General features: G+C 34.7%; 2 protein-coding genes across 2 annotated transcripts; one reads left to right on the plus strand and one right to left on the minus strand.

Moving 5' to 3' along the window:
* The first annotated feature begins 4,478 nt into the window (after nucleotides 1-4,478).
* Nucleotides 4,479-6,524, plus strand: LOC126791832 (gamma-glutamyl peptidase 3-like). The gene is made up of 3 exons (XM_050518324.1): nucleotides 4,479-4,852; nucleotides 5,925-6,257; nucleotides 6,405-6,524. Exons 1-3 carry the CDS (start codon nucleotides 4,535-4,537, stop codon nucleotides 6,498-6,500), a joined length of 747 nt encoding a protein of 248 aa, XP_050374281.1. The 5' UTR covers nucleotides 4,479-4,534; the 3' UTR covers nucleotides 6,501-6,524.
* A 416-nt stretch (nucleotides 6,525-6,940) lies between these two features.
* On the minus strand, nucleotides 6,941-13,415 carry LOC126791824 (histone-lysine N-methyltransferase ASHR3). Its single transcript, XM_050518314.1, has 11 exons — nucleotides 13,129-13,415; nucleotides 12,194-12,340; nucleotides 11,483-11,647; nucleotides 10,950-10,976; nucleotides 10,227-10,341; nucleotides 9,951-10,041; nucleotides 9,619-9,712; nucleotides 9,409-9,487; nucleotides 9,127-9,298; nucleotides 8,119-8,199; nucleotides 6,941-7,538 (listed from the first exon to the last, which is right to left on the minus strand). The coding sequence occupies exons 1-11, from the start codon at nucleotides 13,402-13,404 to the stop codon at nucleotides 7,385-7,387; spliced, it is 1,401 nt and encodes a 466-aa protein (XP_050374271.1). The 5' UTR covers nucleotides 13,405-13,415; the 3' UTR covers nucleotides 6,941-7,384.
* Between the last annotated feature and the right edge of the window lie 2,368 nt (nucleotides 13,416-15,783).

The following is a 15,783-nucleotide window of genomic DNA, read 5'->3' on the forward strand; positions in this document are numbered from 1 at the left end:
TAATATTGATATCGAGTAATCGAACCGATCAATCTTAATAGCTTCATACCACATTAAGGACTATATGATGTTTTAAGTGTGAGGTGCTTGCTAGGCAATTGTGTTGGTTAGTTTGTATTGACTAGCATGTGGTAAATAATATACATAGTTTATACCTTATATTTGTTTCACTATTGTTCACGGCACATTGAGGACAATGTGTAAATTAAGTGTGAGGTGTAAGACTAAGTAATTTCATTCCTTATAATTTTTTTTATGTTTACTTTATAAAAAATCCATAAAAACTGAGATATTTTGAAAAATACAAAAACAAGTTTGTTTGTGGTTTACTTGCTTGGTGCCAATAACAAAACAATCATCATATTTGGATAGAATGATTTTGAGCATGTTTAGCGGTTAAAAATAAATGCTTTGTTAATAGGAGGATTTGGTATTTTGTGCTCACATATGTTTAGAGTCATATTGCCTAGGTCATTTTAAATCCATTCATGTGTGAAAGATGATGACTATATTTGTTGAAACGATCTATGCCTATGTGAGATTTTGAGCCGATGAGAGTGCATAAATGTTTCTAATGCACTAGTTGTTTCATTGTGTGATCAATTCATTGTGCTTTCAATCTAGAACTTGCTTTAAATCTTTCGAGACTTTTATCAAGGCATGAGTTGTTATTGGGGAAGACCAAGACATTAGGTATCCACCAAGGCCAAATAGCTTTTATCCTTTAATAAATATCCATTAGTAAGCCAATTTGAGCCTATGTAGTTTTGTGTTAGCCGTTTCATTTCTTTACCACCATAAATGTCTACCATTCTTAAACTTAAACATTTTTTTTTCTATCCTCTCTAAGCCAAGTGGTAAGCAATGTGAGTCCTATTGTTAGTTTGGTGCTTGTAAATGAGTTTGAGATATTTCAAAAGAATAAGTGTGAGGTGGGGTAGATTAGTCTTGTGTGTAGCCAAGAAAAAGAAAAATGGTGACTCTAGACATGTTCACAATATTAAAAGAATCAATCAAAATCAAATATGGACTAGGGTAAAAAAAAATTGTTGCAAAAAAAAAATCCAAAAAAGTGAGGAGAATAATTTAGTAGTCTAGTTGTACTTGAGTTTGTGGAATCAAGAAGTTACAAAGCACATAGAGTTATGAAAGTGTATTATGGGATCTCAACAAGAGAATTGTTTACTATGAGGCTTAGAATTTGTGATATATTTCATCTTATTTCTTAAGCTCCCACCTTAAGCCCTATACAACCAAAATAAAAGACCTTGTGATCCGAGAGAACTCATGTAATGATCATGTGAAGAAAATATTGAAGAGCAAGTCTATGGAAAGCGTGTCCATTGAACTGCTTTTGAGTGTAAACACTAACCAAAAACACTTGAGTGAAAATGAGTGTATCCATGTGAGTTTGATGGTTAGACAAATGTAGTCCAAGTTAATCGTATATGGATGACTTTAAGATGACACACATGGCATACACATATATATACTTTCTTGAGCATTACCTTCCAAATCTATTTATTAGCCTTGTATTTTGAAAATTTAGTTTCTAATCATGCTCAATTGATATCATGGTTCTTTAAAGGAAATTGGTTGAATTCAAGATTGAAGCAAGTGACCCATTTAGTTTGGTTGTGTTACTTTAGTTTTTATTTGCTTGAGGACAAACAAAGTCTAAGTGTGAGGTAGTTTGTTAGGTTAATATTAACCTAGTAATGTTTGTCTTATTCTTATTATTTTTCTTTATATTTTTGTATATTTATTTATTTCTTATTACGTTTCCTACTCATGCTAGGAAAATGTGCAAATGATCGGAAACATGTCAAAAATAGTGGATTTAGCGCACATTATGGATTCGGGTGAAAGTTTCAAGCCAAAAAGAGCAAATGTGGAGATTTCACAAGAAAACAAAAGTCAACACCGGAAAATGCCGGTTAAACTCCGGCGATGTGAAGGTGGTTGCCGGAAATGGTGGTGGTTAAAGTCAATAAGTCAATAATGCATATTGGTGAATTATGAATTGTAAATTTTAATTTACAATTTAAATTCAAAATATCAAAAGACAAATGAATGAGACAATTTCAATAACAACATCCACAATTTGTGCTCCATGAATTGGGGATTTAAATTTAAAATAGAAGAAGACAAATGAAGGGGGTTTCAAGAACAGGATCCACAATTTGTGCTTCCACATTTGTCCACCATATCTAGCCATTCATCCCCTTACATCTCCACCATTCATTTGTGACCTTAAGGCCTTTAAATACCTTCATTCTTTCCAAATTCGTGCATTCTCCTTCACCACACTAAAACTCCATCAAAACTTCATATTTTCCATAGTTTTAACATAGTTTTCTTAGGCATAAGTCATAGATATCAAGTTGTGCAAAGAAAAGTGTAAAGTGTCTTGAGTTTTCACCAAAAACTAAAGATCTTTTACACCCTTGATCAATCACAAACTTGTTTCATAGATTTGGGTCACTTCACTCTCTTCATCCTCTACTCATACTCTTTCTCAACCCTTGTTCTTTGTTCCTAGATTGTGTGGATAAAGTATGGTGTTCATGGAGTTCTTCTTTTGTTAGAACCCATTAATACCATACTTAGAAGCATTTTCTTTCTTATTACATCTTTGTGGGTAGTAAACCTTTAGATGTACGGTTTGGTATCATTTGTATCAAACCCTTGGTAATCTCTTCTCTTTTTACTCTACTTCTCTTTTGATGTATTTCATTTTCAAGGGTTTGTTGTATTTAATGGGTTGTGAGTAGTTGAATTTGAGGCTAGGCTAGCCTTAGCCAAACTTATGTGCTAATGAATTCAGTTTACTTTTAATTGATGTTGATGCATGTTGAATCTATGGGCTTCTACACTTAAAATGCTTACTAAATGTATTGCTAGTTTTGTCACTTAGAAACATGTTTAGGTAATTAATGAATCAGAACTTGAACTTGACAACTTCTTGAATCCGTGAGTATGGGTAGCCTTTAGGTGGTGGCTTAGTGTTTGTTACGGGAAATATTAAGTTGCTTGAATTTCTTACCTTGAACTTAATGCTTGTGCCAGGAGTGTAATTACTCTAAGGGGGTGTTATGTTTGTGGTACATAGCCCACTTGTATTATAAGGTAATATAATTGAGACTAAGGTTTTGTGATTTGATTTGGCTCCAAAAGACTTTGTTAAATTGCATAATTAGTTGGTTTCTTGGTAGCTTCACCAAAGCACCTGAGGGAAGTTTGTCAAATATGTTATGCATTAATCTTGAGTTACATTTGTGCATGAGTAAGGCTAGGTGCAATGCCTAAGTCTACTCCTCTTTTGATTCTATCTTTACATTTACCTTTCCTTGTTGTTTTTGTGCAATAATTAGTTTGCTTAGCTTAATTCTAAAATCAACCAAGTCGATTCACTACCACTTGTTAATACCATATTCATGATTCTATTGTTGTGAACTTGTAAAAAGTTAGAATGCATGTTTTTCTAGTTTTTCTTGCGGAAATCTAGTTAGAGTTGAGTTTCCCTCAATCTTTTGGGTACGATACTCTACACTTTCCCTTACTAAAACTTGACATCCTATACTTTGGAGTAGGTAGTTTCACACATAAATACACATAATCATACTTAAGTGATTCAACCAACAACTGTCTCCAATTTTTAATATAAGTCGTTTTAGGAGTTTGCACACAGATTAAGAAACAATTCTAATGACAATTTAACCCATATTTAAGACTTCATTACTATTAATTACTACTCATCACTTTATAATTTTTCCCATGTCATTATTGTGACTCGGGGATAAATTAGAAAATACTATGGATTTTAAGTTAAAACGACTTATATTAAAAATCGAAAAATAAAATCTAAAACGACCTATATTAAAAATCGGAGGGGGTATTTAATTAACGTGTCCAAAACGTATCTGTGTCTAACAAAAATTTCATTTGGCGTGTCCGCGTATTATATTATGTCTAATATGGACACTCGTGTCCGTGTCCATGTTTCATAGGTTGGACGAATGGTTTAATATTCTTAAGTTTTAATGTGCATGTCATCCAACCAATCATTTAGAAGTCCTCACTAAGGTTTTCAATGAAAGTTTTATAGGAATAACAAATCCAAAATTTGGGCCACTGGTCAACAACCCTAAAATTAATTATACCTCTATGCGATTATGGTGTTCTCTAGTTTTTTTTTTTCATTTTCACTAGTTTCATGAAAATACAGGAATACGAAGGTCAAAAATTCTTAAAACCTGCAGAATGAAAAACGTGTTTACTTTCCGGCATATGAGTATGACATTCCTTTCTCTTTCCCATTTTCAAAACAGATGGCTTATTAGCATGATCATCCCATCTAACTTGCTAGTCAATCGATCGCTCCCCCTATATAAAGGACCCCCCAATTTCCTTACGTTTCACATACCTCTCTCTCTCTCTCTCTCTCTCTCTCTCTCTCGGCCCACATTTTTCGTCCATTCAGCTACTTGAACTAATTCGAAGGGCACGTTCTTAGCCAGCTTCTATATCAAGCATGAATGTTGAAAGAGAAAGAAGATACGCACTTCTACTTGCAGCAAAAGATTCCGAGTACGTAAAGAAAATGTATGGTGGGTACTTCAATGTGTTTGTTGCAGCTTTTGGGGAAGAAGGAGAGAAGTGGGACTTGTTCATGGTTGTCGACGGTGAGTTCCCGGAAATGACTGAGCTTCAACGGTATGATGGGTTTGTGGTCAGTGGAAGCCCTTATGATGCTTATGGCAATGACCACTGGATTACCGAACTCTGCTCTCTCTTGCAAAAACTGGATTGCATGGAGAAGAAAATTCTTGGAATTTGCTTCGGTCATCAGGTAAACGTTCAGAACAAAAATGATCTGATTCGTCTCCTACTTAACCACATATATGTTGCTACTGTGATCTTGCCAAACCAAATGAATATTCTTCTCAGGCAAATGAGACAATCCAACATGTTGTATTGCGAAACTAGACTATTGCATTTACTCATAGTTATTCCAAATATAAAAAAGTCAAAAACGTCGATTTACACCCAAATTTAGTCATAATTATCAATTTGCACCCCGAATTTGCATTTGAGTCAATTTACTTCCTAAATTTGATAAAAATTACCGATTTGCACCCTATCCGTTAAATTTAATGTTTTACATCCAATTTTAAGTTTCATGTCATGTATTTGAGGAGCAAAGTATTGTCATTATATATTTATTCATATTTAATAATGAAATAAATTAATAAAATTACTTAAGAAGAACACTTGCTACTATGTTTTTTAAATTTTTTTTGAAATATGTTATTGATTTATATATTTATTATTTTACGTGATATGATATGTTAAAAAATATTAGACTAATATATATAAATACATTGAAAATTAAAAATAAATGTGTATATATAAAAATATATATTTACACAATACACTATATTTGAAATGAGTGTGTATGTTGAATATATAATTCGAAGTATGGTTAAGTATGTAAAAAAAAGATGTACATAAATAATTTAATTAAAAAAATAATTCTCCTTTTAAGGAATATTTTTATTTGTTTTTAAGAAAAATATAAATAGAAAATGACAACATTACCCCTCATGTGCATTACATGTGACCTAAAATTGGATATAAACGGTTCAATTTAACAGATGAGGTGCAAATCGGCAATTTTTACCAAGTTGAGGAGGTAAATTGACTCAAATATAAGTTTGGAGTGCAAATTGACAATTTCAGCCAAATTTAAATTGTATTTTGACAATTTTGTCTATAAAAAAAGATCAATGAATAATTTTTCAAGTATCTGGCAAAAGAATATATTGCATCCAGACGTACATATTTATATACTGCTCGAGTAACCCAAAGTTGAGTGTTTACTAATAATTATTTGTAACCCATGATTTCACAAATTTCATTAGGTATTGTGCAAGGCATTGGGTGGAAAAGTTGGAAAAGCTTGTACAGGGTGGGATATTGGACTGAGAAAGGTGAAAATAGTGAAGGACCTGAGCGCATTTAACTTCCTTGATGGCGGGGATGAAATCCCAGCTTCCCTTTCCATCATAGAGTGCCACCAGGATGAGGTTTGGGAAGTTCCTATGGGTGCTCAAGTTCTTGGCTTCTCGGATAAAACTGCGGTGGAGATGTTCACCATTGGAGGTCATGTTCTGGGAATTCAAGGCCATCCAGAGTATACTAATGACATCCTTTCTAATCTCATTGATCGCCTTCTCAATAACAACTCCATTGAGGTAAATCTATACACGCAGTGTATTACCAGTACTATACTATAGTTTTATACGTATGTTTTTTTCCCTTGAACCTATACATCTAATATTGACTTAGAAGTTAGAACTAGTATTATTTATGTAATTAACATTTGGGTTTTGGTATTACAGAGAGATATTGCCGTAGATGCAAGATTTGGACTGCAAAAGGCCGAGCCGAATAGGTTGTGTTGGGAGAAAATTTGCAGGAATTTTCTTAAAGGATAATAGATTCATCATCAAGTTAATTATTGTTTAACTTCTTTACTCGTCTTATTTTAATTCACAAGCTATGCTAGTACCAGAGAATAAAACAATATAGTGAAGTGAATAATGACTGAAAGTTGTAATACAGTACTGAACAACATGAATAGAATAGCATGATACAATACTACAATCTTCTAAAAATGTCAAACTACGGTTTCCTATCTTTAGGTAACCTTGCTTTGTATGCTCTAATTCTTGACAGCTAATAAAGAAATGAATCACTTATGCCCATATTGGAAGTAATCAAAAGAATGCACTTCAACTAAATGAAGTACTTAAGTCTCATCTGGAATGCAAGCGTATGATAATGGCCTTGATAAAGGAAACAGTGATTTCTCATTGATATAACAGCTAGGTTAACACAGAAAACCATAAGCAGTCTTCACAATCCCAAAATAAAATACATCTAACATGGGTTTGACAACCACATTGGTACAATCCAAATTTCACCTTCACCCATTTGTTATGGCTCCAGTCTTCACAGGATAGTAAAAAAATGAGTGCTATCTAACAAAAATACGTACATTTTCTTACTTTGGTAAATGTGACTGCCTATCTGAACATGAGCAAACCAATCACAATATCTTTCAGTGTTATATGGCAAATCATCTACACTTGCTTTCAGTATTATATGGCCAACAGAAGGAAGTTCTGCGGAGGCTTATACAAGTAGATGTTCCTCTTTGATGAGTGGAAACTCGAGTGTGTCCAAACAAAAATTCCTGATGTGATTATGTAGTTTTTGCCTCTCTTGTCTTCTGAGTTCCATTTTCTTTTAATATGTGCCCACATTTCTTGATATGGGCAATCTAGAACACTGCACGTACAAAAATTGTTGACAGAGATTACCTAAGGATAGCTATGCAAGCAGTTGGTGTTCTCTTGCGTTTTTTCCCCCAGAAAAAATCCACCTTACAAATCTTTTTCTTGGAGCCAAGGTAACCTTGACAATTTGATGCGCCGCAACAGCACTTCACCTCGGGTCCAAATTGCACAAATCTACAAACAAAATATTCACAATATAAGGCACCAGTCAACTATGGCTAATTTAGCTTAATCTACATATGTTATAGGACTTCATCAAACAAAATTAAGCTGAAAAAGAAAGTACAAATTGCCGCTCATTGTACTCATACTTGAACAAAAACACAGAACAGTAAAGAGGAACAGATTAGATCGCCTAGAATAAAGAGGAACCTAGGGGATTGAGATGTGATTCAGCTGGAAACCGATGCAGCTTTATGAAAGAGAAAAGCAATTACAGAAAGAAGAAGCAACAATAAATCAGACACGCAACACAATTGTCAATGAGGACTTAACCATTGGCAATCTAGTTAATGTGGAAATGCAAATGTCAGTAGCTACATGAGTAGCGTTATGGACTATTGCAAAGGACTTCTGATATTGAAATGATGCCATAGGAACTAGAATAAACAGTGCAGTAGCAATAAATGCGAGAATATTTACTTCCATAATCTCATTGTTTCGTTTTTCTTTCTGGTAACAGACTAATAACACAGTATGGATAAAAAGACAAATTTAATACACTCTACTTCAATGACACTAGGTCAAAAGATACCTATAATCATATGTTAAAGGCTCTCCAAGTTCTATTGATCTTGCAGCAAACACACCAACACGTGTTTCCCCCTCAACTTCCCTGCAAAAAAAGTAACTTCAATTGTAAATTAGGATTTGGGACTGCATTCTGGGTTGACAATTTACTGTAATGAGCATATAAAGTATTCAGTTGTACTACCTGTGGATTGTATCACTGTACTTTTTTTTTTGGTAAAGTGGGGGCTAAAAGCTCAGGAAAAAAAAAGGAACAAACTAGAAACTAGGTATGCTCCTAAAACTAGGAGTTTCACACAAGTCATCCAACAACAAGATAAATTGCGGAGCTGCTTCATGAAGTGCATACCAATCTTGGACAACACATCAGCAACTTTGTTTACTTCTCTATCAATATGTATCACTGTATTTATTTAATTACAATTACAAATACAATCATGCATGCGTTGTTTTTTTTGAAGGCCAAAGTAGAACTGCTCAGTTGGACAATATGCTGGAGTACCCCAAATGAAGACTACTTTCTTGCACCCACCCACTCTTTGAGCATCTAATTACTGTAATAGAAAAGAACTTACATTACTGGAGCCTAAAACATATTACTAGTTGGCTAGAATCCAGAGAAAATCATTTTTGACTATACAGGAATAGCAACGTGCTAGTTAAAATTTGATACCCCAAAAGTATATAAATCTTGTCAATGCATACAGAACCAAACTTAGTTGGGAAGTAAACTACTAAGCTATGCACCATGCTTATATGATTCCTGTTATATTTAAATCATTGGTCTGACTGCAAATGTTGGCTTAACAATTTATCACATACATATTGACTGAAAATTCAACATTCGAATGATAACCAGGAATACCGTTCCCCAACATTGAAGACATCAAAAACACTTCTATAACTATAACATCAGCACCAATTTTTTTCAAAGAGAAAATCATCCTATTGGAATCAGAAAGTACAATCTCAAATTGCAAAGCAAGATATTAGTAATGTTAAACCAACTAACCACTTCTCAAGGACACAGTTCGGATCACAGCTGTGATTTAAAAATCGTGATGGATTTCCTTTAAAAGTAGCGTCAATTGTGAAGTCTTTTCGAATTTCACACATATAGAAATTATTCACTTCTTTGTATTTCATGTCCCAGAGCCTTTGTTCGCACAAAGCATCATTTATAACTGAAATACGGAGGAAAAAGTAAACATCATCAACAGATTGTAGAAATTGTAATGAAAACGAAAAGCAAAAAAATATTAATTCTGTTTTAATAAAAACTAGATGAAACTACCTTCCCCAACATATTCAATTATGAAATCGCCTTTCTTAATAAATTCAGCCGCCACTGCTCCCCAGCCACAGTGTGCAGTCTGAGATGGAGCATAAAGGACTTATAATAATAAACTTGAATTCCTTGGTGACCAAGAGACCAGGAAAACATTTTTGTAATAAACTTTAAAGTTGACAAGAGCGTGATGTTGATTGATACTACATTGCTCACCTTGACAATTCGGATCTTCTTCTCCTTCAGAAATGGACGGTTAGTGCAATTTTCAGAACAATGGCAAGCCTTTGAACAGCTTATACATTGAACCCTGTTAGCTCACTCATGTCAGAATGAGGCTTCATTATCCGTGTACTTTCAATTTAAATAATCAATTTCACACTGAGCACTAACTGTAAAAGAGTGAATGATATATATGGTAGTACTACAGAAAAAAAGAAGTGTTCAAGAGTTGATGCATAAGTGTTCACGAACCAACATAAATAAACTTCAAAAACTAAAACTCATCAAAACCAAAACTTCATTGATAGAAAATAATTGAAAATTACCTACAAACACAATCCAGAGAGCAAACAGTACTACATCTGCATCCAACATCGTCATCAACATCATCGCGCTTCTTCTTGACTAGGTAGAGATCTGAGTTCAGTCAAGGTAGGTGCCATGCTCAACAGAAACTATGTTAATAGAAATTGATTTTGAGATATAAAATAAAACATAACAAGACAAAATCAGGAGTAAATGATCTGACTCCCCATTTTTACTTAAATCATTCCATACATCTGCTAAAGTAGTAAATGATCAAATGGAACAGATAAGGATACTACGCCTGATGTGTATATATGGAGGAGGCTCTATATTGTCCTCCGTGTGTTTCCACGTTAGGTCAATCTTGAACTCCTCTCGAGTGTAAGGAAGAGGCAACCGAGAGAATATCTCCTGTAAGATGAAACAAAACAACATATCAATATTGCTGGTACATTGTTGCTTTCTTTATAATTAAACATTATAAAAATTGAACGGACTAAATCCAATTTTCTGATTTTTGACTCAACACTGATAGTTAAGAGGTATGGTTTGTAACAGAGGATTATGGTAAGCCCAAATAATAGGCATCCTTCCTATGAAGAAAAAAAAATATTTATTTTAAATAAAAAAATCTTTGTCAACACTAGTAAATATCTATTGTCCTTCCGAGGGGTCATGTCACAAAAAAAAACAAACAAAAACAAAAACAAAAAGCTCTTTGACCACCATCTGGATGCAAGAACTATACAAAACATATCTCTTACATAAACGTGGGCTCATATGGAAAATTTTCAGATAGGACAGCGAAATTGATTTCCTAAAGGATGATTCTATGGTACCAACTGATCAAACTTTTTTCATAATACTGAAAGCTTGGCATGTTGCATACTGAACTGAGATAGTACAATGCCTGACATGAGTAACCGCATGACAATGTCACTAAAAATTATACAATCTGATCTGGCTGTATAGAGTATGCATACATCAAGGTTGAGATGTTCTTCGTTAGTCTATCTAACCTCTATATTGTTTGCTGAAACTGCATGCTGCATTCAACAAGTACACCAGTCCTGTCAACCAGCCTAATCAATGAATAAATACAAACGACGAAATAAAAGTTTAACAAAAGTACAAGTATCTTATGCTGGTTAAAATAAACTCAAACTATATGCTACCTTAAAGAATGTACTTGCACAAGATATATAAGAATTTATAATGTCTCACATTGAAGAGTGTAGGGAAATGAAATCCATGAATGCCAAAAATAGAGAAATGCATACTTCAAGAGAAATATGATGTCCCAGATTGGATCTACCACTAGGTTTCCACTTGTTACAGCTATAATCTGAAGGCCAAATGAGAAGGCCCTGAACCACAAAAGGTCTAACATGGCTTTTCTTTGTAGCCCATCACTGAAAAGCCCAAGCTTTTGAACAGGATTTAGTGTGTTCTTGAAGGAAACATAGTAACTTGAACAAATAAGAATTAAACACATTCAAATAACAATAAATGACATACATGCATATAGCAACTAAGGAAAGAAGAATTTGACCTTCCTATCCTCCCGCCAATCTGTTGGATGCCTCCAACAAACAGCTCTCCCTGGCTGGTCCACTAAATGTATCACTTTATCCGGCCACGCTGCACATTTATCATGGGATGCTATAACACAACGTACACAGCGCCAATGTAACCTCTGTTTGCAAATGAAGCATACCTGCTTATTGAAAATGCAACTGATGTTAAGCACTTCCGTAAGTACAAAGATCTCTGTATTGTGTGGAAACCAAAACAAAAGGTATTAGTAACATATACTAAGAGTAACATGACAAAACAACAGAGCCTAGTTCCAACAATTTTGTTCTCCATAAATAAGACAGAATGTAAAATGTTAAAAACTATAGAAAAGGTATTTAAAAGTGACGTCAAAGATTTTATTACAGCATGCAGCTTAAAGTGTAACTTGAAAGTTTCTATACAGCATTGCGTACAACACTTCATAATGACTGATCATTTCCATTGATAAGAACTGTATTATTGTGTCTACCAAAGCATTTCTGCAAGGCTTGCATTAGAACTAATGAAGCATTACACATAGTTCATAACAAAAATGAGCAGCTGGTTTTGCTAAATACAAAAATCAACTTAATTATTATGTGTTATTGAAAATGAGCAGCTGGTTTTGCTAAAAAGAGAGCCAAATATCTTAACACAATATTAATAGAAACAAATTACGATGTCTCTTATAGTTATAAGATCTCACATGTTGTGGACACGTGAACTTCTTCGTAATAGAGATCCCAAACCTTTCCTTCACACATCCCCTGTGATAAGGTCCTCGACAGCCACGAACCGAGCATAAGATCTCGTCGCCAGGGTAGACAAAATGATGGCATATCGAGCACTCAGCCTGAAAAAGGAATGTGTAGTTTGTGAATGATCATAAAAGGTAACTAAAACGTAGAAAAACATCAACTGGAGACTTTCCATATATCGGGCAGCAGGAAAACTTGCTCAACTTAGATATCCAAATTACAGCCCACTCTCCGTCCACTTAAAATAAAAAAACGAAAAAAAATCTTGAGGACAAAAACATAATATAAGATAAGTGGACTCCGTTATATTCATGAAACTTATCTTAAACCACCTCAATTCTCCTAGGAAACAATATTATTCCAGAACAGACTTCAAATTCCAGTTTTATATAAAATTAGCATATCACATCAATCACTTAGTTTAAACCATTTTGCATAGAAAAATAGTTTCTCTTGCCAATAGAAAAAAACACAATGTATACTAGAATTTTCCGAAAAGAACATGCAAAAAAAAAACATAAACATTCTATATGGCATCCTAACACGGATTATAAATCAAAGCTAGTATTTGTCATCATCATAGTACTATTAGGACAAGACATCCTAGCTTGAACACTTCAAATTACGATTTATATACACCACAATCATCGACATTCGAAACCATCCAACAAAAAGGCAACATTACTGATGTACATTTAGTTTTTACGGTCATTTCTATCAACTCCAAGCAAGATCATAATTTGTACATCAAATTAGCAGTAAATTAGTAGTTCAGCAGTCAATTAGCTAAAAAAGAATCAATCTCTTGCTCCTCTTCCCCAAATTTCTAGTCGAAACCGAATACAAAAACAAAAACAGAAACTAAAAACAAAAAAGAATGTACCAATTTCTTTGCACCATAAAGGAAAGGCAATGAGCTGCGCGTCTCGGGAATCCCTAATTCCAATCTGCGGCCGACCCAGTCCCTAACATGCTCCGCCAAACTCTTGCCGTCGGAACTTCCGGCGCCATTGCAGTTGTTCAGAGTCGCGAACCTCACCGGCCTCCGGCCCCACCCGCAGCTATGTTCCGGCGGGTCTGTGGGCGGGAGGGATTTGAGGTTAGGGCAGTGAGCGACGGCGTGAGAATCGGAAATAGAGAGGTTGGCGAGGTCCGGCATTGTTGTCTCTATAGAAAATTCGAAATCGGGAGAAGAGAGAAGTTTGACAGATGAAGTGGAAAAGAGAAGAAGAGAAAGAGAGAGAAAAAAGAACGCGGGAGTTTTGGGCGGGAAAGTTCTGGTCTAAAACCCGAATTCATGCAACTTGCAATGGACTCTTGCACTAACATGAACGTTGCATTACCAAATATTTATCTTTTAATTCTTGAGAATTTTTTTTTTCGGACAAAGCTTGAGTTTAATTCCTTATATATTCATCCCCAATGAATCGAGAAAACTGAAACCAGCGAGTCTAAGCTACATCAATCTCAGAAATTGAACAATCATACATACAAGCTTTTCATTCCGTAGAATTACGAAATACTGAAAACCAAATTTCAACAAAACTACAAAAAAAAAAAAAAGAAGCAATAACGTACAACTAAAGGAAATTACTCCAAACTTAAATTCTCAGGCCTTAGACCCATATGGTGTACCTTTCGGAATAAGTAAAGAGTGAAACCCTAACCCTAGAATTATAAGGCACTCAAGGGATTACTCCCCACAAAAACTCCATAGGCTCAACCCAACTGAGAGTAGGATGAGAAAAAACTCATCCAACAAGCCAGTCGAACCCTACCAATGAAGGTTTCGCGGAGAGCTCCACCGCCTATTCAATTCGGCGGCCTTCCAACTTTAGGTTCCATGGCACCCTCGCTGAAACAACTTCACCTCCAACCGCCAAAAGGTGGACTAACCGCTATCTACAACCTTGAAGCTAGGAGCCGCACTAGCTCCTTGCAACCTAAGACCCTAAAGTTTTGGCTATGCACTGCTCCGACTTTTGTGGAGCAGCCTGCTTATCGCTCTAATTTCTTGATCTAGTATTTGACCGGTCATACGGTATATTTGGTGAAGCTAGACTTTCACTTATTTCTAGAAATAAGTAGCTGAAATGCGAAATTTCCCAAAGTTTGGTAAAAAAGTTTTGAATAAAATACTGGTCACTCCTTATATTTTCACTAACTCGACAGTTTACTACTTCAAGTTTCAATTTTAACTTATCACTCCTTATATTTTCCAAATTCGAACAATCTGATCATTCTGTCATCTCTCCCATCTAATTTAGGTGTTAAGTTGCTGACTAGGCAAACTAACACATGCCAACTCATCTAAATTCATGCCACGTCATTCACAAAAAATACAAGAGCACCATTTTCTTAATCTTTCCTTTTCCCACCAAAAGCCTCTAATTTAGGGGTTTCCCCTCCAACTTTTCCCCCCAAAGACCTTATGTCATTTTACCTTCAAAATTGTTCTCATAAAACCAAAAAAATTACTTGGAATATTGCATTATGCCAGTAAAATTCAAATATGCACCATATATTGAAGCAACCATTTAAGTGAAAGATTAAAGATTGGAAATACATGTTCACCTACATTCATAATGAACCTAAAAATACATGGTAGCTTCAACATAAGCAAGCTTATGAACAACCAAAAACCTAAAATTAATTAAAGCATTACATTCTTCAGTTTTTCAAGCACTAACATGTCTGGAATTAGAGATAGCTCTAATCATCTTCACAAAAGAGTAGAGCTAGCAATCAAGTATCAAAGCACAAGGTTGCCCAAAAATAAGATGCCTTAATCTTAAAATAACTAGCTAATATCAAATCCCATCACAATTATTTTTCAGCAGCTTTACTTGATGGCTTTCTAATTCTTTGACAAGACTTTGATGTTGTTGCAACCTGTTTGGTTGATCGATTAACACCTTGTACAGACCTTAAACTTGGTTGAATAGATGCAGCTGGCCTTGCTTTATTTTGAGTAGTCTTGTTAGCTTCCAACTTTGATGCTTTTAAGGCAGCCTTCCTTAACTGGACATGCAACACATCAGTTAGTATGTTTAGCAATACTTAGAAAGTTGTCACACACCATATGAAGTACATACAGTCCTACATACTAAAATAATTGACCACCATAAAAAGAGTGTAATGATACCCTCATATACTCATTCCTTTCTTTGATTTTCTGCCTCAACTCATTAGTGGTCATGGGTGACTTTATTTGCTTGGACTGCTAACAAATAATAGCATTTCGTTAGTGAATTTTCTAATAGCAATTTTTTTCATCATTTTTAAGAAATAGGCAAATTGGAAGTTGGTTTAGTGAACCAGTGAAGAATACCTGTTTTCAGCAGTTTGTCCTTCATTTGTATTGAGTTTCCTCTTCTTATTTTTACCAGCAATAGCCTTTTCCTTTGGTGGCAAATGTCTTTGACATGTTGTCTTGTTGTAACCTACTTCATTACAGTTTCCACATCTTAGAGATCTTTTCACCCTACGAATTGTAGTGCCACCATTCTTGAGGCTTTCAGAAGCATCCTTAATTTTC

The sequence above is a fragment of the Argentina anserina genome, chromosome 4, assembly GCF_933775445.1.
Source record: "Argentina anserina chromosome 4, drPotAnse1.1, whole genome shotgun sequence".
NCBI lineage: Eukaryota > Viridiplantae > Streptophyta > Magnoliopsida > Rosales > Rosaceae > Argentina > Argentina anserina.